Genomic DNA, 13,149 nt, shown 5'->3' with positions numbered 1-13,149 from the left:
GGTTCGTGACACTGTACAGGAGACAGGGATCAAGACCATCCCCATTGAAAAGAAATGCAAAAAAGCAAAATGGCTGTCTGGGGAGGCCTTACAAATAGCTGTGAAAAGAAGAGAGGTGAAAAGCAAAGGAGAAAAGGAAAGATATAAGCATCTGAATACAGAGTTCCAAAGAATAGCAAGAAGAGATAAGAAAGCCTTCTTCAGCAATCAATGCAAAGAAATAGAGGAAAAGAACAGAATGGGAAAGACTAGAGACCTCTTCAAGAAAATTAGAGATACCAAGGGAACATTTCATGCAAAGATGGGCTCGATAAAGGACAGAAATGGTATGGACCTAACAGAAGCAGAAGATATTAGGAAGAGGTGGCAAGAATACACGGAAGAACTGTACAAAAAAGATCTTCACGACCCAGATAATCATGATGATGTGATCACTAATCTAGAGCCAGACATCTTGGAAAGTGAAGTCAAGTGGGCCTTAGAAAGCATCACTACGAACAAAGCTAGTGGAGGTGATGGAATTCCAGTTCAGCTGTTTCAAATCCTGAAAGATGATGCTGTGAAAGTGCTGCACTCAATATGCCAGCAAGTTTGGGAAACTCAGCAGTGGCCACAGGACTGGAAAAGGTCAGTTTTCATTCCGATTCCAAAGAAAGGCAATGCCAAAGAATGCTCAAACTACCGCACAATTGTACTCATCTCACATGCTAGTAAAGTAATGCTCAAAATTCTCCAAGCCAGGCTTCAGCAATATGTGAACCGTGAACTTCCTGATGTTCAAGCTGGTTTTAGAAAAGGCAGAGGAACCAGAGATCAAATTGCCAACATCCACTGGATCATGGAAAAAGCAAGAGAGTTCCAGAAAAACATCTATTTCTGCTTTATTGACTATGCCAAAGCCTTTGACTGTGTGGATCACAATAAACTGTGGAAAATTCTGAAAGAGATGGGAATACCAGACCACCTAACCTGCCTCTTGAGAAATCTGTATGCAGGTCAGGAAGCAACAGTTAGAACTGGACATGGAACAACAGACTGGTTCCAAATAGGAAAAGGAGTACGTCAAGGTTGTATATTGTCACCCTGCTTATTTAACTTCTATGCAGAGTACATCATGAGAAATGCTGGACTGGAAGAAACACAAGCTGGAATCAAGATTGCTGGGAGAAATATCAATAACCTCAGATATGCAGATGACACCAAGAGGAACTAAAAAGCCTCTTGATGAAAGTGAAAGAGGAGAGTGAAAAAGTTGGCTTAAAGCTCAGCATTCAGAAAATGAAGATCATGGCATCCGGTCCCATCACTTCATGGGAAATAGATGGGGAAACAGTGGAAACAGTGTCAGACTATTTTTTGGGGCTCCCAAATCACTGCAGATGGTGACTGCAGCCATGAAATTAAAAGACGCTTACCCCTTGGGAGAAAAGTTATGACCAACCTAGATAGCATATTCAAAAGCAGAGACATTACTTTGCCGACTAAGGTCCGTCTAGTCAAGGCTATGGTTTTTCCTGTGGTCATGTATGGATGTGAGAGTTGGACTGTGAAGAAGGCTGAGCGCCAAAGAATTGATGCATTTGAACTGTGGTTTGGAGAAGACTCTTGAGAGTCCCTTGGACTGCAAGGAGATCCAACCAGTCCATTCTGAAGGAGATCAACCCTGGGATTTCTTTGGAAGGAATGATGCTAAAGCTGAAGCTCCAGTACTTTGGCCACCTGATGCGAAGCGTTAACTCATTGGAAAAGACTCTGATTATGGGAGGGACTGGAAGCAGGAGGAGAAGAGGACGACCAAGGATGAGATGGCTGGATGGCATCAAGGACTCGATGGACGTGAGTCTGAGTGAACTCCGGGAGTTGGTGATGGACAGGGAGGCCTGGCGTGCTGCGATTCATGGGGTTGCAAACAGTTGGACACGACTGAGCAACTGAACTGAATCGACTGAACTGATGCATGATAACAAATGTTAACACTTTCAAAACTTAGGTAATGTATTTATTGGGTTGGCCAAAAAGTCTGTTGTCGTTTTTCCATAAGATGGTATGGAAAAACCCAAATGAACCTTTTGGCCAACCCAATATATCATGATATAAATACCCAAGACTTCAGAGGAAACAGATCAACTAGATGTAACATCTCATTACTAACATCACTGTATGTCTCAGAATCTCAGGAACTTGAGGGCATGGGGGTAGCTGCCTGTGCTCATGAGTTTTCTCATGGTACATGGTATAAGAAACAGATCTTCTATTCCTCCCCTGCTGAGTACTGCAGACACTTCCTACAATTGAAACTCCAATTTTAACACTTTAATCAGTAGGAACTAAATAACGTTCAGAATTTGAGTTCCAGTTGGTTGTTTCGTGAGGGTGAAATAACCTAAAAATCAAAAGAGAAAGAATAGAGATGTTTTCCTTCTCCATACCCAGTGCATCGTGAAGATACTGTTGTCCCACTAACTTGAGGTATTCCTCAATGGATTTGGTGGCAATGGTGTTCTCTCTGAAGATCAAGACATCATGTTCTCCACAACGATCCACCTCAGACATCACCAAGTCCGTCAGAAAATCCTGGTAGAATAATGTTCAATCAGGCAGAAAGCAACTGAATGTGAATAAATACTACATGTTAGGAGAGACTGATGAAATGTCAGACATCCTGGGAATGCTGCTTTAAAACTAAATCTACCAGATTCATTTGAAGGGAAAAGGTCAGCCAGCATAAAACTTGAAGTGTTACCAACTTACCAACCTTACGTTAAAAATTCCTTCGAAGGTTTTTCATTGCATCGGATAAGCACTATCATCCTGCACATGGCCTGCAAGCCTCTAACACACAACGTTGTCTGTTCACCACAGAGTGTTTTGCAAATGCTGTTCTCAGTGCTGCTTCACTCCCACCCTTGCTCCGCCTCCATTTCTATGGAGTTAATTCCTTGGATCCTTTGGATTTTAGTTTGCGCCTCGTTTCCTCAGTGAAGCCTTGTCTGACCAACACTGCCTTGAACTCCATTAGTCAGGACCCCTTAATCCACATTCTTGTGGCACCATGCATCTTTTTACAAATCTGCACTTCTCACTGTAATCACACATTTCTGTAATTATTTTACTAATATCTGTTTTCCCCAGAGACTGTGAGCCCCATGAGACCAAAGACAGTGTCTATTTTTGTTCACCTCTATATTTCAGCATTTAACAGTTTCTGACACATATTAGGTGTTCAGTATAAAATAGTTACAAATTGGTCCATAGTATCAGCATGAAATTTCTTAAACTAAACATCTAAACTCATTTGCTATGTGAATTATGTATGTATATATCTCCAGCCATCCATTCATCCATCCGTCTACTCATCCATACTGAAGGAAGGCATAAGGAGAAATGAGGCCCTTAAGAAATAGCTGCTTCATTTCTCAACAGTCTTAAGCGTTCATTATTCAATTTGAAATCTGATAATGTCATATATTTTGAATAGTATATATTTACTGGATATTTCAAAGTGTCCAAAATAAAAAACAGAGGGAATATGCTGATTTATTTTAAAATTAAGTATTTTAATATTAATGAGGTTCACCCTGGGATTTTTTTCATCAGGGTAAAAGAGTTGTAGACTTAGGAATCCCTACTAAAACTCTTATGCTCAGGGACAGGAAGCAACCTGGGGGTGATGCTAACACTCTGCATCTTGACTGCTGTGGTTTCCACGGTACATAAACTGTCAAAACTCATTGAATTTTTCCCTTTAAATAGATTTGGTTTATAATACGTAAATTGTACCTCAATAAAGCTGTTAAAAAATCCTACATATATCCTTGAACCTCAAGCAAATGAAGCACAAAAAGAACATATCCATACAATTTCAAAGATAAGACTCAAAATTTCAATGATTTCTTTTAAAACCAGAAAGCTCAAAATTATCACTAATAAATTCAACCACTAAAAGGACAATCAATAGGAGGGCAATTAAATAAGGAACTAAATATTGAATATATTGATATATTCTGATATGTATCAATAAATGTTAAAAATACTTTATTGTTCGGTTCTAAATAATTCTAGCTGTGAACTCCTCTAGATCTAAAATACAATTTTACCATGATCAATTTGCATATAATATAATGCAGACTTTAGTCTAGTTCAGTGAACATGCCTTGCAGAGGTGATAATTACCACAGTTCAGGCTGATCAAGGACTCTATCAATTGTTTAGTGTTCTTGATACAATTAGTGTATTTCTCTATCTTTCTAGATTTTTACTTTTATCCAGGATGAACTGAGGTAAGGCTATTATGAGACAGCTAACAATAACATCCCTTGGTATTTTAATTCTAAATTCAGACATTAATCTCATGAAGACTCTTGCTAGTGACCAACCTGATTCAGGAATACTTCCTTCTGTGACTAGGTGATATATATAGTCATCAGTCAATCTTAATTTAAAATATAGTGTGGAATAAAACAATCACACAACACACTTTGGAACTAAACAGAAATAATCTTGTACACAATGGGATTATTAGACCAGTCCTGCCATTTATTTTGTTCGGCGATAAAGAGCTAGCAGTACTATCTATATTTCGTGCAAATAAACTTTAAATAAATACTTGTTAGATTCTTCATTTTACTTTAATTTTATCATCTCCACTTTTTCTGAATCTAAGAACCAATAATAGGTTTCCTTTCTGGGCAATGCAACCTCCCTTTCTACTTACCTTGGCCCTTCCAGTGCTTTGAAGAATGTGCACTAAGGCACAGGCTAGTTCTTCTTTATTTCTCACACTGATTACTGGTTCAAGAACAGAACATAACATGGTATAGTTGCTGGTGACAAATTCTGCAAACTCTTTGTATTGCTCCATAGGCAGAATGGTGATGGTTTGGAAACGTGATTTAATTCGAATAGAAGGTCCTCCTGTCTTTCCTTTGTTGGGTGTAGGTGTACTCACTGGGTACCACTTTTCTACAAACTGGCGACCAGTCACACTGGCAGTGGGGATGTTGACTAGCCCTACATAATTATTCTTGTCTTTTTTCTTCTTTTTTTCCACATCTTTATAAATGTGAACTGTGATGCTATGAAGAGGTGGAAGGCTGTAGAACTCAAAATGTTCACCCCAGAAAATATTGTCTGCTTTGGTCTTGCTGGTTGTACGAGCAAAGAGGGTATCATCAAGGCACAGTTCACAGAAATATTTCTTTTTAGGGGCAAGGTCCTTGGCTTCAATAATCCATAAACGGAGAACATTTTCAGCTCGTCTACAATTGTCCTATAAAAAGTAACAAAGTTGTGTTTGAGAGCCAAAATCCCAGAAAGACAACATTTTCCTCTTAAAGTAAGTGATACTATGTACTTCATTAAGGGCACTCATAAAATAATGAAGGGGATTGCTATCTCATCATTCAAGATAACAGCAAGCCCTTAGAGAGCCACAAACATTCTATTTCACTTGGGTTAAAGAAATAACATCCCGTAATGGAAATTCTCGTATAGCCAGTCTTATGTCAACTGGATTAGCTTTCTGCAAATAAGATAGAGGTATGTAAGCAATTACGAAATCTGTGTTCTAGTCCCATTTCTATTGTGTATTGTACTCCGGTCTCACTTAGTCAAGTAACTTCTCTGAGTCTTCTTATCCACACTGATAAAATCATGATACTATCTGCAGTAAGATCATTCTGAGCACAAAATAATGAAACACGTTTGTGTTTAAAAATTCTATAAAATTTAGGGTATTATTAATATTACTGTGTTTCCCTTCAATCAACTTACTGCTTATAGAGTTATACAGTTTTTTGGACATTCAAAGCCACTCTTACCTTATTTGGTTGAACTGTCCTACGAAGGTTTTCCATCCACTTATCTCTCTCTGAAGCAGAGTTACAACTGAAGCATTTACTTCCACTTAAGTAGGTAACCTTCAACATAAAGATCAGAGATAAGGAAAAGGAAACCTAGGGCTTGGGGGCTCTATCTTCCTAGGTGTGTATCAAAGAGTTAGGGATATGCTATGAACCCAAATGATACTACACGGTAACCAAAATGATATTTGCTGGTTTTGTGATAGCTATGTGTGCACCTACATTGACTTTTTGCTTTGTTATCTACTTAGCGTCTATACTCCTCTCCAGGTAAGGACAAAGGTCACTGAGAATTCAGCTTAAGAACTGAAAACTGGCCTACAGTTTAGAAAGAACAAACCTGAAAACCTCTAATTAAATTAATACCTTTAAAAATTACCTGCAAATAAATATTCTCAATTCTGAGTGAGTTAATAAAAATATAACTGAAAAGGGAAGAAGATCTCTAACAGCTTATTTCTTGGGACTGCCTTCACATTATAATATTACAGAAGGCTACTACATGAAATTGAAAAGAGTTCAGTTCAGTTCAGTTCAGTCGCTCAGTCATGTCCGACTCTTTGTGACCCCATGAATCGTAGCACGTCAGGCCTCCCTGTCCATCACCAACTCCCAGAGTTCACTCAGACTCGCATCCATTGAGTTAGTGATGCCATCCAGCCATCTCATCCTCTGTCATCACCTTCTTCTCCTGCCCCCTAACCCTCCCAGCATCAAAGTCTTTTCCAGTGAGTCAACTCTTCGCATGAGGTGGCCAAAGTACTGGAGTTTCAGCTTCAGCATCATTCCCTCCAAAGAAATCCCAGGGTTGATCTCCTTCAGAATGGACTGGTTGTACCTCCTTGCAGTCCAGGGGACTCTCAAGAGTCTTCTCCAACACCACAGTTCAAAAGCATCAATTCTTCAGTGCTCAGCCTTCTTCACAGTCCAACTCTCACATCCATACCTGACTACTGGAAAAACCATAGCCTTGTTAGTAGTGTTGAAATATCAATAACCTCAGATATGCAGATGATACCACCCTTATGGCAGAACGTGAAGAGGAACTAAAAAGCCTCTTGATGAAAGTGAAAGAGGAGAGTGAAAAAGTTGGCTTAAAGCTCAGCATTCAGAAAATGAAGATCATGGCATCCGGTCCCATCACTTCATGGGAAATAGATGGGGAAACAGTGGAAACAGTGTCAGACTTTATTTTTCTGGGCTCCAAAATCACTGCAGATGGTGACTGCAGCCATGACATTAAAAGACGCTTACTCCTTGGAAGAAAAGTTATGACCAACCTAGATGGCATATTCAAAAGCAGAGACATTACTTTGCTGACTAAGGTCCGTCTAGTCAAGGCTATGGTTTTTCCTGTGGTCATGTATGGATGTGAGAGTTGGACGGTGAAGAAAGCTGAGTGCCGAAGAATTGATGCATTTGAACTGTGGTGTTGGAGAAGACTCCTGAGAGTCCCTTGGACTGCAAGGAGATCCAACCAGTCCATTCTGAAGGAGATCAGCCCTGGTGTTAATTGGAAGGAATGATGCTGAAGCTGAAACTCCAGTACTTTGGCCACCTCATGAGAAGAGTTGACTCATTGGAAAAGACTGTGATGCTGGGAGGGATTGGGGGCAGGAGGAGAAGGGGACGACCCAGGATGAGATGGCTGCATGGCATCACGGACTCGATGGACATGAGTCTGAGTGAACTCCAGGAGTTGGTGATGGACAGGGAGGCCTGGTGTGCTGCGATTCATGGGGTTGCAAAGAGTCGGACACGACTGAGCAACTGAACTGAACTGAGTAGTGTTGAATTAATTACTCTGGAACCCATTTCTCTTCTATTAGGCAACCAGTCTGTTGATTTCCAGTCATTAGGTTAGTTTGAATATTATTATCAATGTCCTTTAAAAATGAAGTATGTTGTCTCTATGTCTAGAACCTACCACCTGTCTCGGCATACAGTCTGTTGAACTGATTTCCACAAATATGGCAAACTTTAAGAGACTTTTATAGAAAAGAACACCAATAAATGACCTGTCCAAATTGCTAACATGGCTCACATAGTAACTTACTCTCAGTTTATAACCCAGTGAATTAGATCAGATGTTACATTCTGTCTAATATGGTAGCTACTAACAACAGGTGGCTAGTGAGCACCTGAAAAACAACTAGTCCAAACTGAGATGTGCGGTTAAGTGTAAAACACACGTCAGATTCTAAAGACTTAGTTTAAAAAAAAGAAGGTGAACAGTTGATAATTTTATTTTAGCTACATGTTGGAAATGGTAACATTTGGGTTTAATAAAATTTAAAATCACACACATGGCTTGCACTGTATTTCTGTGGGATAGGGCAGGTCCCCAAGGATAGGTATCAGATATCTTTCAACTTTTACAACATCTAACACAGGGCTCATCATTAGTAATTTTGTAAGTCTGTGCTAATTAATTAAATCATAATGCTAACAAGTACACAGATGGTTTTGAAATTAAATTTGCAAATGGCCAATTGTGTACATTAAGTTTGGGAGGGGAAAGTTACCTTATAAAAAGTGATAATTTTCTGGTAAAGGGCAGTTTGTTCACTGAAGAAATTAGGCACATGCAACGTGCCAGAGAGCGAGCTAAGTGCATGGAACTTATAAAAATAAAGAGGACATGATCCCGGATCTTGAACCACTCAGGTTTTAGTTAGAAAAAATTATGGTTTTGGTATTTTTCCCTCAAAGAATCATTAAAATTGGGGACTTAGGTTTTCAGAAGAAAAATAGTAACATACTGTGCGTGATATCTTTCTCAATACCAAAAGATTAAAATACTAACAATAATTTAGTATTAATCTTGTGATCTCTGCTGAGAATATACTAAGAATTCATTTACTTTGAAAGCAGACAAAGCCAAAAGTAATGAGAAGCCATCATTAATAACTTTAATCACTAACATAATTCAGTTCAGTTCAGTTCAGGCACTCAGTCCTGTCTGACTCTTTGTGACCCCATGAATCGCAGCACGCCAGGCCTCCCTGTCCATCACCAACTCCCAGAGTTCACTCAAACTCATGTCCATCGAGTCGGTGATGCCATCCAGCCATCTCATCCTCTGTTGTCCCCTTCTCCTCCTGCCCCTAATCCCTCCCAGCATCAGAGTCTTTTCCAATAAGTCAACTCTTTGCATGAGGTGGCCAAAGTACTGGAGTTTCAGCTTCAGCATCATTCCTTCCAATTAACACCCAGGGCTGATCTCCTTCAGAATGGACTGGTTGGATCTCCTTGCAGTCCAAGGGACTCTCAGGAGTCTTCTCCAATACCACCAACATAATTAGATTAGCAGATTTCTAATTTTTCCTGTGTAAGTAGGTAATTTTCAGTGACTGAAAACCAGTTAAGATGATCAAATCATCAATAATACAGTAAAGCAATCATAAGAATATTGGATAGAAAATCTCTTTGCTGTCTCACTACTCTTCATTTTTCCTAGACTTTCCCACCTCAAAGCAGAAGTCTTGTCCAAGGATGCTGCTATGGAGTGGCTTTACTGATACAGGCTCCCCTCTACCAAGATCCAGACATTCCACAGCACTGCATGGGCTCAGCAAAGATTCATGAGAACGGGATTCTTTTAGTTTAGGCAGCCCACGAGACCTAAAAGTAGAAAAAGATATTTATGGTAGTGTAACTACTTGGCCAATAAGAAAATAAAGGTCAAATGCAATGGAGGTTTAACAACAAATGGATAAATCCCTAAAGAGAAAAAATACACCTGTAATAATGATGAGAGGATCATATCCATGGGACACATAGAAACCACATATACACTCATGTGTGTGTGCGCACATACATACTTTCTTTTTTCAACAAAACACAAAAATGTACTATAATGTTACTAATCTCAAGGGAGCTGGAAGCTGCACCACAGACATTGTTTTTTATTCTCATTCCTGTGCTGGAGATGGAGAAATAGACACCATTCAAGGTAACCTTACGCATATCTTTTTTATGCAAAGGTCTTATTTAAAGACAAATGGTTTCTTTTTTTCCCCCCCATGCTATAGATTTATTGTCTACTATCACTGACAAAATAATAGTGGCTATATCTTCACTGCTTTGGCAGAATAAACACACATATACATACTCAGAAACAAAGCCAAACTTTTCAGCACAAGACCTTGCTTTTCAAAAGGTCTGATTTTCATCTCAATATGGAATTCTTTTCTGGCAAGCTTTTGTTTCTATTTATGCTTTATTGTACAAATATGAATGAAGAGTAAAATGCCTTGAAGAAACTTCCCACCCTCCAAAGAAATGTTCCAACTCCCATCTAGAAGAAGAGATCTTTGTCAACACCATTCAGGGGCTCTGGTTCGTTTTGTCCCCCAGATGGAATGTGGGGAATTGTGACTCTTGTCACTACAGGCTAGTACTTCACTGCCTGAAGCCAAACAATATTAAACACAATATTCTTGAATCTAGAACTGGATAGCTATGCAGTTTTACTCAGTAATTACAGTATTTATTGACTGAAACACTCAGAGTTAAATACATATATTTTAAGTAGAAGTACCTAATAGAGATAAAAAGAAATGTCTTGTAGAAAGGTATTTGTTTTTGTAAAGTGCATTAAATAAGCAGCTTCATTCATTTCCTTGAAATAACCATGTTAACATTAAAAGGAACTGAAATACTTAATGTCAGAGTAGCTTGCAGTTAAATTATAAACTAATGAGATATAGGAAACTAGTACTAGAGGCTGCTCTTTCCCTTCTGGTTCCATTCCAACACTGTTTAATCAAATTCCATACATACAGGAAAAAACATCCTAAGACTAGGATTTTAGTCCATTCTTCTTTCCACACACAAAACATATGTTCTCATATTGAGTACTCTTTTTAAGGTCAAAGAGTCAATAATTACATTTACCACTGATAATATAAAGTCTGCACAAAACCCACCTAATGTTTTGTACATAAAAACAGAACAATTTAATAGCTCCACAATGTCATGTTATATACTGTCAACATAGCATATCAACTATAAATAACTAAACGCAAAACAAATTTTAATGTAATTACCATACAACCTTTCCCAGTATGCTTCATGGGAAGCCTGGTTGAGGCAACAGGATACTATAACCGTTCCTAATTACAAATGAAACAACAATTCCAGCCCCTTTTTCCCAGGAGGAGTTGCCTGGAGAGGAGAAGCCTCTCCCGCTCTGGGAGTAAGCCTCTCAACAGGAAAGATGAAGAAGTCATATTCAAAATAAGACGTACGACAAAAGCCTTACTTTTATTCTTTAAACTCCCTAGGAAAATATTCTAAAACATAACATTATCTCAAATCAAATAAATGTCTACCTACGTGAAGCAACTGAACAGCCACCTTGGAGAGCACCCCCAAATCATAGCGCCGCCACATGTCACAGCACAGGAAGTCACTTTTCTGAGCTACATCTCAGAAGACAACTCTGGTTAGAAGACAAGAACCAACAGAAGGTGGCTTCCTCTGCCGCCTTCAGTTACTGATAGCATCTCTGAATAAATGTTTTCCAGGTGTAACTTCGAGTCTTCAATAGCAGCAGAACAGAAACACATGAAACGGAACGCAGAGTCATCTTCTAAACCGGCTGCAGGACAGGTAATATTCTTCTCTTCTTCAGGCTGCATCCAGCCCCTCAGGTAACGTAAACAAGGTTCCTGGGCTCTAGGCTGGGCCTGTTGCCATGGTGCTACACCTATAAGGAGATTAGAGCCCAAGGCAGCAGGGAGAAGCCGCCAGTGTGAAGGACTCAAGGAGCATGCTCTGCAAATGTGACCATTTTAAGACAGAAAGGACGGAACAGTGAGGCCCCACCCACTCCCATGAACAATTTTGGAGTCAGAAGCTACAGGGAAAAAACTGAGGCAATTCTGGGGGTGAAGGAGAATCTCTTAACTCTGCTAGAGAACAAGGCAGTGATTTGTTTCTGGATAATCCCCAGCCCCCTACTAAAGGGTATTCCCCTCGTTCCACCTTGCAAGTATAATCTTTCTCTCACGTCCATTCTATTTCCTTTGCTGTCCTAGTTTAATGTTACTAGGTATTGTTTTTCATTAACTTACCTGAATTAAATAATTTTTTCTTTTTAGAGAGAGGGGTGGATAAAAACTTTTTATTCATTGTATTTACAATGCTGAACAAATTTCATTCTGATACTCAGGCTTAATTTTCAAATACAGACATAAACAGATATTACAACCAAGCCACCTGGAATTAGAATTCAAAATTCCTCCTGGTTATGGAAATTTCAAGTTGTTCAGGATCTTCTTATTGTTCAGCATTTATGGATGTTTGTGTGTGTATACACACCGACACCAATGGATTGAACACTACACCTGCTAAACATTCAACGTTGCTACTGAATAAATAAGCAAGCCCTTCCTGTATTGGGAAGAAAGTGTCTTGGAGAAGACAGAAGTAATTCCCAGAGAAGCAGGATTATGGTGAACAGGAAGATCGAGCAGCCTGGGAATGGCAGTGGTGAAGAGGCATTATCTGTGCAAATATAATAGCACTAGCAATCCCCAGTCTCCTCCAAGTCATGTTTACCTCCTCCTGCACCTTCCTATGAGTTGATTTTTCTTAGATTTGCTAACTAGAGTTTTAGCAGCTTTGATTGTCACAATAGTTTACTTCTCTAAAGGAAAGAATGTGGATTTATTGAGAGAAAGATGGGAATTTGAAACAATTCTCAGTCCAATCTGACAATGGCCTTCATCAAGGAAACTAGCCTTGAAAGTGGACATTGTGAATTCGCTAACTACTGGTTCTCTTTCTGACTCCTGCACCTCCCTCAACTCCCATCATCCTAAACATCATGTAATAATTCAGGGTTCAAATATGACTATTTCTTGGTTTAATTGGGAACCTGCTTCCCACAAGCAGTTTTAGTTCTAATTAAGGAACACTATATCCTTCAGTCAGTTCAGTTGCTCAGCTGTGTCTGACTCTTTGCCACCACATGGACTGCAGCACGCCAGGCTTCTCTATCACCAGCTCCCAGAGCTTGCTCAAACTCATGTCCATTGAGTCGGTGATGCCATCCAACCATCTCATCCTCTGTGGTCCTCTTCTCATCCTGCCTTCAATCTTTCCCACCATCAGGGTCTTTTCCAATGAGTCAGTTCTTCGCATCAGGTGGCCAAAGTATTGGCATTTCAGCTTCAGAATTAGTTCTTCCAGTGAATATTCAGGACTGATATCCTTTAGGATTGACTGGTTTGATCTCCTTTACATTTTGGTTTACAGTCAGTAAATAACACCAAATTCT

At 39.4% G+C, this 13,149-nt stretch overlaps 1 protein-coding gene across 10 annotated transcripts in view; it reads right to left on the bottom strand.

Annotated features, from left to right (window-relative positions):
• The window catches only part of RASAL2 (RAS protein activator like 2), a 392,695-nt gene that overhangs the window by 35,387 nt on the left and 344,159 nt on the right, over positions 1 to 13,149 (bottom strand). For all 10 annotated transcript variants that reach the window (XM_027975906.2, XM_027975907.2, XM_015099332.3 and 7 more), the window contains 4 exons: positions 9,332 to 9,485; positions 5,820 to 5,918; positions 4,715 to 5,269; positions 2,430 to 2,574 (listed from right to left, as the gene is read on the bottom strand). In XM_027975906.2, coding sequence (XP_027831707.1) covers positions 2,430 to 2,574; positions 4,715 to 5,269; positions 5,820 to 5,918; positions 9,332 to 9,485 — 953 coding nt within the window. The remainder of the gene's footprint in view (positions 1 to 2,429; positions 2,575 to 4,714; positions 5,270 to 5,819; positions 5,919 to 9,331; positions 9,486 to 13,149) is intronic.

Source organism: Ovis aries, chromosome 12, assembly GCF_016772045.2.
Source record: "Ovis aries strain OAR_USU_Benz2616 breed Rambouillet chromosome 12, ARS-UI_Ramb_v3.0, whole genome shotgun sequence".
NCBI lineage: Eukaryota > Metazoa > Chordata > Mammalia > Artiodactyla > Bovidae > Ovis > Ovis aries.
The sequence above is the reverse complement of the archived record's forward strand: the minus strand, read 5'-3'. Positions and strand labels throughout refer to the sequence as shown.